This window comes from Sander lucioperca, chromosome 7, assembly GCF_008315115.2.
Source record: "Sander lucioperca isolate FBNREF2018 chromosome 7, SLUC_FBN_1.2, whole genome shotgun sequence".
Classification (NCBI taxonomy): domain Eukaryota; kingdom Metazoa; phylum Chordata; class Actinopteri; order Perciformes; family Percidae; genus Sander; species Sander lucioperca.
The window spans coordinates 26,945,246-26,960,294 of NC_050179.1; the positions used below are offsets into that span (position 1 = coordinate 26,945,246).

The 15,049-nt window shown below is 40.9% G+C and overlaps 1 protein-coding gene across 3 annotated transcripts in view; it reads left to right on the forward strand.

The window, feature by feature from the left end:
• The window catches only part of hydin (HYDIN axonemal central pair apparatus protein), a 128,284-nt gene that overhangs the window by 111,290 nt on the left and 1,945 nt on the right, over positions 1 to 15,049 (forward strand). For all 3 annotated transcript variants that reach the window (XM_036003247.1, XM_036003248.1, XM_031309972.2), the window contains exons 74-90: positions 543 to 743; positions 840 to 966; positions 1,848 to 2,013; positions 3,056 to 3,203; positions 4,577 to 4,784; positions 4,904 to 5,125; positions 5,604 to 5,773; positions 5,891 to 6,089; positions 6,769 to 6,921; positions 7,058 to 7,228; positions 7,552 to 7,661; positions 8,133 to 8,355; positions 9,437 to 9,646; positions 10,920 to 11,083; positions 13,511 to 13,661; positions 14,157 to 14,387; positions 14,498 to 14,722. In XM_036003247.1, the coding sequence (XP_035859140.1) occupies positions 543 to 743; positions 840 to 966; positions 1,848 to 2,013; positions 3,056 to 3,203; positions 4,577 to 4,784; positions 4,904 to 5,125; positions 5,604 to 5,773; positions 5,891 to 6,089; positions 6,769 to 6,921; positions 7,058 to 7,228; positions 7,552 to 7,661; positions 8,133 to 8,355; positions 9,437 to 9,646; positions 10,920 to 11,083; positions 13,511 to 13,661; positions 14,157 to 14,387; positions 14,498 to 14,722 (3,079 nt within the window). The remainder of the gene's footprint in view (positions 1 to 542; positions 744 to 839; positions 967 to 1,847; positions 2,014 to 3,055; positions 3,204 to 4,576; positions 4,785 to 4,903; positions 5,126 to 5,603; positions 5,774 to 5,890; positions 6,090 to 6,768; positions 6,922 to 7,057; positions 7,229 to 7,551; positions 7,662 to 8,132; positions 8,356 to 9,436; positions 9,647 to 10,919; positions 11,084 to 13,510; positions 13,662 to 14,156; positions 14,388 to 14,497; positions 14,723 to 15,049) is intronic.

A 15,049-nucleotide genomic window follows, 5' to 3' on the forward strand; every position in this document is an offset into this window, starting at 1 on the left:
AGAGAGGCAAAGCGCAGCGCAGGTGTAAGTTCTGGAATTGGTTGCGCCTTGAGAGGTCAGAGGCAACGAGGTCAAAGTTTAAATAATTTATACTTTGAGCGCAGCGCTAAGCGGCAATTCCAAACGGTGCAAGGAAAAAACCTCCCCATGGGAAAACAATGGATGTGTAGGCAGCTTTTACAGTGAAGAAGTAAATATTCAATGACAGAGCTCCTCCGCCTCAGCCATACTAACAGTTGCCACAGTTAAAAATGGATGAGGGGATCTGTTTTATTTTTCCATGATTAGATCCTAGCCTGAATGCTTTTCCAAACTGTACAATGCTGCACCAGATAAAAAATAAGTTGGCCACACCTTGAGGCCTGAGCCCTGTGTCATACTAATTGACATCTGTTTGTAGTTTTCTTTCCCTCTTTGATACACCCCCTGGAATTGTGGAAGGACAGGATGACTGTAAGGAAGTAAATGGATCTCTTCACAAGAATTATTATGACACAGACTTTATTTTTTTTTCTGTCTGTATGTGTATACTTTTTTTTCAGTATCCCCAACTTGCAGGATGGGGATCAGGCTCCCTGTGTCTCGGTGTGTGGCCGCAGCCTGTTGCCCCACTGCCACTTTGGCCTTGAGGACTCAGACTATATCAGTGGGAACCGGCGTAACCCTGAATTCAGGCGCCCTGTGGACCCTAACACCAGGGTCATAGAGTTCAACTCTGTTGGCTTATCTGTGCCATCAACAAGGTAACAGAGAGCGATATATGAGAACATTTTTTAATCTCCATAACTGTAAGCCCTAACACTTTTTATATACGTGTGTCTTCTCGCTTTACACCACAGATGTTTTAGTCTGGTGAACCCAACCAGTAAACCCTACTCATTCAAGTGGAGGTGTGAAGACACAGGTGGCAGCCCATTCTGCTGCCTCAACCCATGTGGTACTATCTTGCCTGGGAAGAAAGTGGAAGTAAGGATGGAAACACACACACACACACACACACACACACACACACATACACACACACAGTGAAAGAGCCTTAATCTCTAGATGGAGTGATAAAACATCATTTTTTTCCCAATGATTCACCTAAATATTTTCTGTTTATACGGTACCGCTGACGGCGACTATATCACATCTGTTTTCCTACAGACCGAAAGCAGAAATTGCAGAAAAAAACTATTATGTGCTTATTTACAAATGAAATAAATGTCAGACTGACTGACTGACATGTGATGTGCATTCTTCTTTCAAAAATAATTTAGTTTTTAGACATGTCTCATGATATTTTGTGTATTATTCAACTTTTGGTTTTGTTAAAGAAGGAAAAGAAAATCACAATACTCAATACTATCGAGTCACAATACTTAGAATCGCGATAAATTAAAATCGCAATACAAATGGAATCGGCACCCATGTATCGTGAAAGAATCGAATCGGGACAAAAGCGCATCGTCCCTTCCTACCCCATACTACACTTGTCCTGTTTCCTTCAACTGCAGTATGTCATCTCATTTCATTCCACATCTGTCAGTCTCAATCTACCTCCTCATTTTAAATTGTTGGTCTCCATCTTCTTATTGTTTCAGTGTCACTGTCTCCCCATGTCCCACTCATAACAAATCTAATCCAATCTCATTCCTTCAGTTTAATCTAATACCATTTTAATTTTATCAATTTCTAACTTAACTCATCTGATCTAATCTGTTCGAATATTTTCATCACTCTTCCCTTCCCCCCTCCTCATCTTTATTCTTCTCACCCTTTTTTCCACACATTTTTTCATGTTCTCCTTTTTTGTAAATTGTTAGCCATTTGTAATCCTCTGGTCTGTCTCTGTGTGTGCGCAGGTGTGTTTTGAATATGTAGCTGAGCAGCTGGATACGGTCGAGTCATTCTGGAGCTTTGTGATTGAGACTCTGTCCCTGTCTGTTCCCTTCCTGTGTGTGGGCACTACTAAAGAACCACTTGTCTATCTTAATAGACCTCACCTTGACTTTGGAGAACTGCTTGTTGGTATGTAACGTACATAGACACACTCGTACATGCATTTAAACAGTGAGATCACACATCTCTTTCAAGTCACACCACATATTACTAAACAAAAAGCAACGGTTTCTTCAAGGATTTCCCTCTTTTTCCCCTGTGATGTGGTGACAGTACATGCATGTTGGTGTTCAAGTGCATATATATTTTGTGTGACTTTATTTTAACATTATCTGCACACGATTAAGCATGACTAAGGTTAAGTTTAGGTAAGTGAACCGCTTGGTTAGGGTTAGGAAGGGATTACGGACGGTCATGGCTAACTAATAGAAATATAAACACTATATATATATATATATATATATATATATATATATATATATATATATATATATATATATATTTGCTTGGCTGTCTTAGCCAAAGACTTAGCTAATGTTGTCTATGGATGTGTGAGGCCGCTATCCGAATCAAGGTCACCTGCCAGACCTTCCTCCACAGTGCTGCACATGCACATAGACCAAAACACAACACATTAAGAAAAACATGCAAATAGACCAAAACACATCCAAATAGACCACAACACAACACATTAAGAAAACACATGCAAATCGACCACAACACTTTAAGAAAACACATGCAAATAGACCACAATGCAACGGAAGTTATTTCAAATACAAGATCTGCCCCCTTACTGCAATACTGCCTGTGCAAATCTGGACCTCTAGCGAAAAATATGTAGCCCCCTGATGTGACCATAACATTTCAACCATTGATGAAGCGGTAACTGTTTATTATCGGTGGATAACCTATTGTTTAAATTGATAGTGACCATTCACGTATATAAGTGATTTTTGACAAATCAATGATACTAAACAAATCTTATTGAGGACATGTAGGCCTGTGTTTCCAAAATGTCCGTAAAACATTGCAATATGGTGTGTGTGTGTGTGTGTGTGTGTGTGTGTGTGTGTGTGTGTGTGTGTGTGTGTGTGTGTGTGTGTGTGTGTGTGTGTGTGTGTGTGTGCGTGCGTGTGTGTGCGTGTGCGTGTGTGCGTGTGTGCCTGCACAGGTCGAAAAGTGGGACAGATGGTGGATCTGGTGAATGGAGAGGAGGAGCTCTTCCACTTCTCTGTTATGCAGTCGTCTCTTCTCTGTGACGACCAGCAGTCCAGCCTCATTTTGCAGCCCATGACTGGCACAGTGGCACCCAAAGACAGGTTAATGACACGATAACATACAACTAAATACAACTAAATGTAATGACTTTTATCCAAAAAATGCTATATATTCATTTTGAGGTTTAAAAATGTATCATTGTGTGCCATATTTTAACAACATAATCACTGACTTGTGCATCTGGCATAAAGTGATTGAAATGGCAAATATTAAAGGTATACTATGCAGTATTTCACAAAAAAAAACTTCTTAGAGTAATACAAAAATAATCCCTCTCATCATCACCGACTAGAAGTGTGTGGTGGTGTCTGTATCTGCAGAGACCAGTATTTTACAGTATTTTCTCTTTTCTTGTTATTTTGCGGTGTGTGGGACTTTTATGGGCGTCAGCAAAGAGCCTTTGGGCTCCACGTAGGTCTGTAACACCCAGCCCATTCTCATTCCCAAGTCCCAATGCTTCGTCACACCCCTCAAAATCTCTTCTGACGCACAAGTTTACACACACACACACACACACACACACACACACACACATACACAGACAGGATGAAGCTCTGCATTCACACAAAATCTGCGGAAGTGTGGCTCTAGTTATTAAAGTGCCCATATTGTGAAAAATTATGTTATATTGTTATTTTGTGTCTCTGGTGCTTCCACACGCATACAAACTTTGAAAAAAAAAACATCCATGCTGTTTTGAGTGAGATACGGGTTTCTGAATGTGTCCTGCCTTCAGTCTCCGGGTGAGCTGGTCAAAATCTGCACGGCTTTCTACGTCACTAGCCGAAACGAGGGGGCTAGGGGGCTAACCGTTAGCATGCTAGCTCGTTTTCAATGGCAAAACACTGCTACAACACACACAAATTCACCCTAATCTACAAAATAAATTGTATAGAACTACTTACATGTCTCTGTTCTGCAGGTATTCCACGCAAAGTTGGAAGTGCGCCCTCGTTTAGAAGAAATCTCCCGGCTAATCCTGCCTTGTACAGGCCGAAGTTGGAGAAACAGCTAGCTAGCTCATGTAATCCTTAGCTAGCTACTGTGCAGATGTTACAGAAGTTGAGATGTCTCACTCTAAAACTAAAACAGAGACCTGACACAGGGTGAAAAGAGGAGCTGCAGCAATGTGCAGTACAACAAAAATATGGTGTTTTTTGAAAATGAAACCATGTAAACCTGTTCTGATACAATCTCAAATTACAATTATGAACCTGAAAATGAGCATAATATGGCCACTTTAATGCTTAACCGTAACCGCTGTAAAACAATCAGAAGATCACATTTTATTCCTCTGATTCACTGCTTTGTTGTGATACACTGCATATTATTTGTAATCTTTGCCATTTGGTGCACTTAAAATTGTGTAAAAATATATAATATATAATTGTAATAATTGAACTCTTTGGTGCAGGTTGCCACTGTCGGTGTCCTTCACTCCTTGCCGGGAGGGCTTTGTGAGCTTCAGATTAGTTGTGTGGGTGAAGAAGAAGTCAGAGCCCCTCGCACTCACAGTTAAGGCTGATTGTTTCAGCATGAGCACTTCTGTTCAAGTTGAGAAGCCAGAAGGAGGCCTCAGAGAGATCAACCCTAACCACAAAGACACTCTGGACTTTGGAAAGGTCAGCCACCCTTTACATCACACACACAAATACTCAGATACACGATCATATGCCTTTATGTGTAAAAAAAAAACTGACACTCACCTTCCTGTATGTGTCTGTATATACACTATTTGTAGGTGGGGATTTCAGAGCAATCTACCCTTAATTTCCTGGTGTCCAATCTGTCAAGATTCCGCCAGGAAGTGAACTTTGACCTAACAGGTCCCAGTAAGCTGCTGCAACACTTACAAGCAAAGCCACAAAATGATACAATTGAAGTTGGGAAACAGCTGCGATCTTCACTCTTCTTTTGTCCACGGAGCGTTTGTAACCTCCGGGACGTCAGACTGAGTATCAAGGTGAGATGCTGATCTCCTGTCATTTATGAGGGAGTAGCGGGCTGCAATGACAAGAAAAAAAAAAATGTTTAGCTATAAATAATCTTTAAACATTGAAATCCATGCTATTCTTTCCACGTTCTGTTAAGTGTGGTGAAAACAGAATAAATGTTGTAAGAGTAATAATTGTAACTTTTTACTAGTAATAAGTCTAGTCAAACTTATGAACTAAATCTAGTTGTATTTTCTCTATCTATATTGTTCATATACTTTAAAAGCAATGCAACAGCTACACCATTTAAAGAAAAATAAAATATATATTATTATTATTTTATATTTATATTCTTTTCATGCCACACCATTAATTTGTTTAATTTGGTGGAACCTGTGTTTAAACTAGTGCTTACACTCCACATATTCTTTCTTGATTTTTTTCTTCCTGGGTTTACTCCACTCCTCCCCCTCTCCTTTATTTCTCTCTCTTGTTTCATTTTGCCAGGTAAAGCATGGGCCAACATTTACATTTGCCATTGAGGGCAGGGCTGTAGCACCTAGCCTTGAATTCTCCTTTAGCAAGTACAACTTTGGCAAGTGCTTCCTGTACAGTCCGGCCATGGTGCCGGCCTCTCAGACGCTAGTCATCAGCAACAAAGGCGAAAGAGACATCAGGTAGTTGTGTGTGTCCGTCTGTTGTCAACTAAGGGTGTTTGCTGCATAAAGATTTTTTTCACATTAGAATATAAGTCTGATTTGAAAGCCTTCTGTGCTCTACCTCCCTCTCATCAGTGTCCAGTGTCAGTTCAGAAACACCTCTTACCTAGAGATGGACTTCAAACCGGAGATTTTGTCCCCCGGCGCTGTGATAGAGGCACCAGTCAAATTCTATCCTCGTGAGGAATGCCGTTACCATGAAAAGCTCACCTTCATCTTAAACAGTTGTGTCACCAAACACGTGGACATACTCGGGCAAGGCATCGAGATGAAGGTAAGAAAAATGAGTAAACCTAAATAACCATGTTAAAGTGAGGCTATCGCTAAGCAGCAGCAACAGGACGCAGACAAATCTAATTCTCTTATGAGCAGTGAAGGGTACTGCACTATTCTAAAAGGAAGAATACACTATTTGAAGAATAACAGACTTCAGGGACAGAGATGAAACATATCTTTAAGTGATGTGAAAATACTTTAGTTTTCATTTTGCTGTTGACATCCCTTGTCATGCATACAACTGATCAGATCGCTGTGAACGTAAACAACGGAACCCACAGCAGGTGTGTGCTAGACTGAAGTTGCTTACAGCTAGCATTACTCACCAAGAGCCAACTGACTGAGTGCCTAGCAACAGGTAAGGGTCTTGCCTTGGCAGGTTTGACAGCTCAAGCCATGGCAACAGGCAATGAGTGAATTTACGCAACATGTGAATACAGTATGTCCCACTAATACTATTACGATCATCTTCACACACTGCAGAAAATACAGTCTGATGGCTGCTAGTATGTAACTTACTGTAGCTCTGTTGATACAAGAAGCCAAATTAGAAATTGGCTAGCAAACAAGCAATGGCAATTCACTGAAGAGCCAAAAAAACTATACCAACTTAATCATTTATCAAAATCTGATGTATTTAATTTTAATTATCCTTTTAATGGATTGTTCTGTCCCAGCTGGAGGTGGAGCAGCCCAGGCAGAGGAAAGTGAAACTGGGATCTCTGATGTTGGGTCAGAAGGTGAAAAAACAAGTGGTTCTGGTCAACCGCAGCCCTTTAGACCTTTCCTTCACTCTGCTGCTTAACACAAACACACCACTGGACCCAAGGGTAGGGAGCGTGCGCGCGCGCACACACACACACACACACACACACACACACACACACACACACACACACACACACGGTGATAAAGAGTGCTACTACACAAGCAACACTTAATAATCTTCTCCACCTCCACCTCCAGGATCTGTCATTCAGTCCAGTAGGGGAGCTGAACCTGAAAGCCAGTGTCGGTTCATGTAATGTTGAGATCCAGTTCTCACCTCATCAGCACATACCTCCCTTCTCTGCTGAGTTGCAGGCGGAGTTTGCCGGCCTGTTACACCCCCTGTTGACCATCCAAGGCTGCTGCCAGGTAGGCTGTGAAGTGAATTTCCAGCTGATTCACAAGGCTGCTGCAAATGATGCCCTTGCTTGATGTATTTGCTTGCTATTCCATTCCATTCTAAAATGCTGTAAGTCTATTGGTGTAACTATTTTTTGAATTACCTCCACATACAAATTTGGCAGATGCCCATTAAAAAACAAGTGCTGACTGTATTTTTTTAGAAAAAGCAGTATAAATGCAGTCTGCATTGTAACTTTTTATACAAGACATGTTAAGGTTTGTTGTATTAACTCTATATTGTATTTGAATGTAAAGTCATGTTTACTGTTGGTTCTGATTTTAATTGTCAGGGTGTGGAGGTCCAGCTGGACCAGGACCACCTAGCCTTTGGAGCTGTTGTCCAGCGCTGCCAAGCCAGGAAGAGGATTTTTATGACGAACACTGGGGACATTGGTGCAAGGTAAGCTTAGATATTTTACAATATATGGTCCAATTTCAGTAAGATAAAAAAAAATCTCATACACACAAATAGCAGCAGAAATAGAGACAAACATACACATTCATATACACTCTATGCACTAATCAAGCTGGACTTTATAGAGTTACCTCTTTTTATAAGATTCTACGGATTGTTGTGTAGTAAAACAAAGATTTAGAAGACTGACTTTATCAGCTCTCTTTGCTGCTATGAGAACATCAATTCAAAAGATTAGCAACAAAGCAAAGCAACAGAGCATAGAGTACAAAGATTAGACAAGACACAGCTGTTAAGGGCAATAAAAGCAATTGTGAACTAAGAAGAAACAATTCATATATGTTGACATATTTGACAATTTTGTAGTAGTTTGCTTTTGGGACTCATGACTTATTCTGGTTGGATGTACTGTATGCTGTTGTTTGCTTTTTATGTATTTGTCTAACTTGTAACCAGGTTCCAGTGGAAAACAGAGAGTTTTCCTCCAGAGTTGTCCATCACACCAGCTAAAGGCTATATCTGTCCGGACATGGAGGTTCCTTTTGAAGTGACGTTTGCCCCTGTAGAACTGATTAATGACACAAGATATGAGAACCTGCCTTGCTTTGTGGAGGGCTCCTCCTCTCCCGTTACCCTCACTGTAACAGGCTCCTGCATCATCGCCTCCACTACCAAAGAGGTTCGATTGTTGCACTTTTATACACAATGTTGAGTAGGGATGTCAAAAACAATCTACAGTAAACGTTCTATCATGAGACATTGGCTCCTTTAGGGGAAATTACGCATCACACTTACTATATGTACTGTATGTGCTCTGGCAGCACTGCAACTTCAAGTCAAAGCAAGGGGACTTAAATTATTTCCCTACTGAGAGCAGACATTATTATATCCCCATTAGCCTCGCATTACACATTGTGGAGATAGTTTCTGGCAATGCGAGACTACACTTTATCCAACCCTGAACTACAATATTCCATAAGGGGATCAATATAGTATCATAATATTGTTATGTTGTGTATCTTTGCAGCAACTGTTTTACCAGCAAGGCTTCTATTACAGGCTTCATTGACCAACTATATTAATAATCCCATTTTACGGTGTTAGCGCATATACATAATATGTTTGGCTGGTTTACAGTTTGTTGTTTATTTTGTTGTTGTTTGATGTATTGAATATTATGGCTGTTATTTTATTTTGTCTTGATTTTTGTATAGGGAGGGGGGTGATGGCGAGTGGGGGGGGGTTCAGATAGGGAGGTGATTTGTCAATGTCGTGAGTTGTGTTTTGTGTTAAAAACTAAATAAAAAATGTTAATCATAAAAAGAAATAATAATAATCCCATTTGGTATATGCACATCATGTAACATAAATAGCGAATCAGTATTTTGGATAATGATTTTGAGGGTTCTCCAGTAGGCATGAAAGCTTAAAGTTGTCTTGTTAACAGCGTAGCTTGTCATGGTAGAGATTGTTAAAGGCCAGCATCACGTAATGTGAGACATTGATTCGACTCCTTTTAAAAAAAGAGAGTGTTGACGGACTTAAAGGTCACAAAAATCTGGAAAGACTGGTTGGTATCAATTAGCTGATAAGCCACTAATACCTGAGAAAAGGCTATAGAAAATGTATTCCACTGTATATTACTACTGTACTTTAGTTCTTTTTGCTTACGCTTTCAGTGACAGGTATTACCTATAATGTGACTGCCTTTGAACTACCTATTGCATCATTATTATCTCCTTCTGACTGCCTGTCTCCAGGTGGTGAATTTTGTTTGTCCAGTACGTGGCTCTCACACCCAGACACTGCCCGTGTTCAACCCCACACACCAGCAGTGCAGCATCAGACCTGTCGTCGAGGGCAAAGAGTGGAGCGCTGCGCCCCTGGTGATCCTTGACCCCCTCCAAAACAAGACATACGAGATCACCTACCGACCACTGTCCATGACTGCTGATGGAAAGAAACACCTGGTAGAGGAGTGCTACCATTTAAACACAAGCAGTTATTTATTTGTAGCCAGTGGTGGAAGAAGTATTCAGATCCTTTACTTAAGTAAAAGTATTAATACCACACTGTAAAAATACTCTGTTACAAGTAAAAGTCCTGCATTGAAAATTTTACTTAAGTAAAAGTATGTAAGTATCATCAGGAAAATATACTTTATAGTATTAAGAGTAAAAGTACTCAATGCAGAGAAATCCTCACATTTTAGAAACTGGAAACAATCCAACAGTTCTGTCAATCAACTAAGTGTTTAATCTGCTAATCATTTCAGCTGTACATGTAGGCCTTTTTACTGTATTGTTGTGTAGTTTAATTTATAACAAAATATCTTGTATTATAAACTACGTACATGTGTTTTGTGTGCAAAAATCTTAATTCCTAAAGTAACTAGTAACTATAGCTGTCAGATGAATGTAGTGCAGTAAAAAGTACAATATGTCCCTCTGAAATGTAGTGGAGTAGAAGTAGAAAGTGGCATGGAAAAAAAAGACTCAAGTAAAGTACAAGTACCTCAAATTTGTACTAAAGTACAGTACTTGAGTAAATGTACTTAGGCCCTGTTTACACGAATACGCTTGCGGGTGAAAACAACAAAATATTTTATCAGATGTGCCTTTCGTTTAGACGGCGACGGCATTTTTGGGGCTTAAAAACGCAAAAAAGTGAAACCACCCTCCAGAGTGGAAAGATTAAAAATGCTCCACCATCGCGTTCCCGTCTAAAGGGTAAAAACGCACTGCGAGTGTGTGTGTGTGTGTGTGTGTGTGTGTGTGTGTGTGTGTGTGCGCCGCGTGTGTGTCTGTGTGTGCATTGTTTGGAGCAATAACTCCGCCTCCTCGTCTGTCCAGAGACAAAATTGTCAGCTTTTGTTGTTCGCTTCGCGCTACTAGGGAGAGAAGAGGGAGAGAGGAGGAGGAGAGGGAGACAGGTAGAAGGAAGGTTCTACGCAGGCGTGCAGACTTGGTGGATCGCATTTCACACACTTTTGCATCACCATATGCACGCAGATTCCCCCCCCCCCCATAACGCTCGTCTAAACGCGGAATAAAAAGTGAGAACGCAACGCCACTTTTTGCGTTTTCTCTTCAGATCGTTTCCGTCTAAACATAGTCTCAGTTACATTCCACCTTGAAGTGCAATGCATTCCATAAAACAAAACAAAAACGTATAAGCTCTGAAGTGTGATATTATTACTTAATCTCAGACATTAACTTGTCATATCTCTCCTTCTTTCCTCAGGGATCAGTCTTTTTCTCCTTCCCTGATGGGACAGGCGTGCTGTACTCCCTGCAAGGAACTGCTGAACCTCCCAAGGCAGAGGACACCATCGTGCATGAACTGCCTGCCAAGACTCACCACACGGAGTTTCTTCCTGTGCACAACTGGCTCTCTAAGCAACAGCAGTAAAGCAAACACACACATTTTATTCACTAGTATCTTAAACCATATATAACCTAGTCTATATCGACGATGATTCATTTACGATTCATCCTACTACATATATTGTATAAAATGAAGTTGCATATTAAACTGGGGCTATAATAACGTGTAGGGCGGCCTAAAGCCTTTATACATACCTTTTTTTCATAGAATACTAAGCTATTTAAATAATAATTGTTTGCATGATTTTAATGTTACACATAGGCTACATGTGGCACAGTGATCTTTACGATTAACTGTATCTGTGGGTGGCTACCTCAGAGACTACCTTACCTATAGATCAGTAAGCCTATCATTAGTGGGGATTTATATTTGTTAATCATAACTTTTAAAATTTGACAATAATTTGGAGGCCCCCCTGCAGTGACTTTGAGGACCCCCTAGGGGTCCCGGATCCCCTGTTGAAAATCTCTGATTTATGGGATTGTTCAGGTGCCGCCAGATGATCTGCCGGATGTCCCTCATTTACGGCCGGGTGTCCCTCACTTTACACTTTCTTCATGTTGGCATTCTAAACTCCGGTGGATTTATGAGGACTGAGTTAACTGCTCCTCAGATCTCTGCAGGGTAAATCCAGACAGCTAGCTAGACTATCTGTCAAATCTGAGTTTTCTGTTGCACGACTAAAACAACTTCTGAAAGAGCACATGTTCTGTATTTTGCAGAGGCACCGTCATTGCGTCTGGCGCTTAGCACCGCCCAAGACGATTAAAGTGCTCATATTATTCTCATTTTCAGGTTCATAATTGTATTTAGAGGTTATATCAGAATAGGTTTACATGGTTTAATTTTCAAAAAACACTATTTTTGTTGTACTGCACATTGCTGCAGCTCCTCTTTTCACCCTGTGTGTTGAGCTCTCTGTTTTAGCTACAGAGTGAGGCATCTCACTTCTGCTCCATCTTTGTTGGGAGTCGCACATGTGCAGTACCTAGGTAAGGACTACCAGCCAGTCAGAAGCAGCGTATGAGGGCGTGCCACGCTAGCAGCTAGGCGAGCATTATAATGTGTCAAATAATGTTACAAAGTGACGCATGTTTGTCACGGAAGTAAAGGCTGGACTATAATAGAGCAGTGTTTTCTGTTGGAGATGGTAAGTCATTTTGGGGTGGACTTACCTTACTTTTTCACTTTGTAAACCTATTACATGCACAAAAAAGATATATAACGCAATAAAGGAAAGGGGAAAAAATGCTGTCTGGACTAGCTAGACCCTCATCCACAGCGCTGTGGAGGAAGGTCTGGCAATGCAAGACTATATATAACCCTAAATATAATTACGTCACATGATTTTTTTGGCCACTCGGGGGCAGCGGAAACGAGTTGTTGTGTGAACACAGCATTGTCATATTGACTTGATAGGACAAACCTGTTATCCAACAGTTGCTTAGTTACGCAGCTAGTAGTTACGGAGCAACATTATCTTTCATTTGGAGATGTGCTTCTGGCCACTTGATATATGCAAGTCCAATATTCTCTTTGATTTTTTTTTGGTCTCTTCCAACTCCTGGGGGAAATATTTGGCTCTTTAGCTGATAACTATGTTCACCAGCTAGTCCCCACCTGCATTTGTCTGACGTTTTATAATGGGCAGGTAGTGTACAGGGGATTTTTAGAGCTTTTTTTTCTGAAAACAGCTTCCTGCTTTGGCGGAAAATGATGCTATGAGAGCGATGGGACTGAACAGCTACACAATGATCTGAAAGTCGATATAAAGCTCTGTATGGCCGAGGGGAGCTGCAGATGATAATTCTCTGTTATTTTATCATGAAGAGCCCCCTTTTACCTTGTTGTTTAAATGTCTGTTGCTATACAGATATCAGTTATATTAGCTTCAATTCCCAAGTTTGAACCAACACATTTTTGGCATTTCTTAAAATCAATCACAGTCGTGATTGGGCGGCACTAAGCGCGAGCACGGAGCCCCGGTGTGGCTGCAAAATAGCCTTGGCAAGGAACTTGTTTTGGTGGAACGTGTGTACGTTCAAAAGTTGTTTAAGTAGTGCAACAGCGTAAGGTAAAGGAAAGCGTAAGGTAACGGAAAGCATAAGGTAACAGAAATTCGGCCGAAAATAAGGACTACGGCGGAATTTCCGGCGGCAGCGAGGCAATCCCGGAAGTAGAAGGTCAAGAATAGACTATAGTTAGAATAACGTGAACAGACACTACCAGCTATTGTTAGTATATCTTTGGATGCATTAAAAGTGAAGTGGTGGAAATCATACCCCTATTTAATTTAGCAAAACCTCTTGCTGCATGTTAAAAGGATCACCTAAAATGTAATATGTGAATGCTGAATGTGAATAACCGCTGAGATGTAATGAGGAGAAATGCACAAGCCCTGTTAAGACAGTTGTACAGTAGAGTCACAAGTGTTTCTGTGTACTCAGGTTCCGTGTGCTAATAGAGATCCTAAAACCTGACAAGCCAGATGCTACGGTGTCCCTCAAGGGTCTGGAATACGTTGATGTCCCTGCTTTGGCCAAGCGAGACTACAAGATGTCTTTCTTCACATACAGAGAGGGGCAGTACAACACCAAGGTTTGATCACACCAGTGGTGGAAGAAGTATTCAGATTCTTTACTTAAGTAAAAGTACTGCATTGAAAATGTTACTTAAGTATGTAAGTATTATCAGGTAAATGTACTAAGTAAAAGTACTCGATGCAGAAAAATCCTCACATTTAAGAAACTGGAAACGATCAAAACAGTTCTGTGTTTAATTGGCTAAACTATTTGTGTTTTGTGTGCAAAATTCTTAATTTGTAAAGTGACAAGTAACTAAAGCTGTCGAATGAATGTAGTGGAGTAAAAAGTACAATATTTCTCTCTGAAATATAGCGGAGTAGAAGTAGAAAGTGGCATGAAAAGAAAAGACTCAAGTAAAGTACCTCAAATTTGTACTTAAGTACAGTACTTGAGTAAATGCACATAGTTACATTCCACCACTGGATCACACACACATTTCTGTGACCACATTTTAGACTTAATTTTTCTGAGCCTTGTCATCACATCACCCTTTAACCCTTCTCTTCAGGTGACGTTTCGTAATGAGGTGTCCGGTGAGTACTTGTTCTACCTTGTTAACTTCAAGGCCACATCTCCAGGAGTCGTGTCCACCATAGAGCTGGTGAGCACCGTCCGCCGCACGGCCTTGGCGACCGTACAGGTGGAGAACCCCCTGACAACAGCTACCTGCCTCACCACTGACTGTAAATGCCTTGACATCAGTGCCCCACCTCAGCACACTGTGCCGGGACAGTCCAAGGTGGGTGCTGAGTACATCTATTTTCGGTACTTTGGGAAAAATACAGCTGTGTGCTCACAAACAAACTGTAATTGGCACTCTTTGTGTGTGCATGTGTCTCCTCTCTTTAGGGCTCTCTGAGCTTTGAGTACTTTCCCTTGCGCCCAGGCGAGTCTACAGCCCGGCTGACTCTGTTTAGTAATGATCTGGGCTACTTCCACTACGATCTGCTTCTCAAAGCTCTGCCTCCACCGCAAGAGAAAACCGTCCACTTCAGCACTTCTCTGGGCAGCAGCCACTCTGTTCTTGTTAAGTTCACCAACCACTCCCGCTACGAAACTGAGTACTCATGCAAGGTAGGAAAATATTAAACATGTCCGAATGATTCAGAAATGGAGGTGACACCTAGTTCTTGTGAGACTGTATGTTCTGCCCTTTTCTCTGCTAGTTTTGCTTTTACTAATGGATGCGGGCACTAGATGGTGTCTTTCAAATGGGCACTGTAGTGGCGATTTGTCCTCAGACTCAACTAAAACAAACTAAAAACTCACAATCAAACAGCCACTAAGGCACCGAAGGAGTGAATCTTACGCAGGTTAGATACGTTCATTGTCAAGGCAAAGATGATGTTTTGTTTATTTTTCGGTAAGCAAACATTTTAACAAGGAACAATTGCATCTATT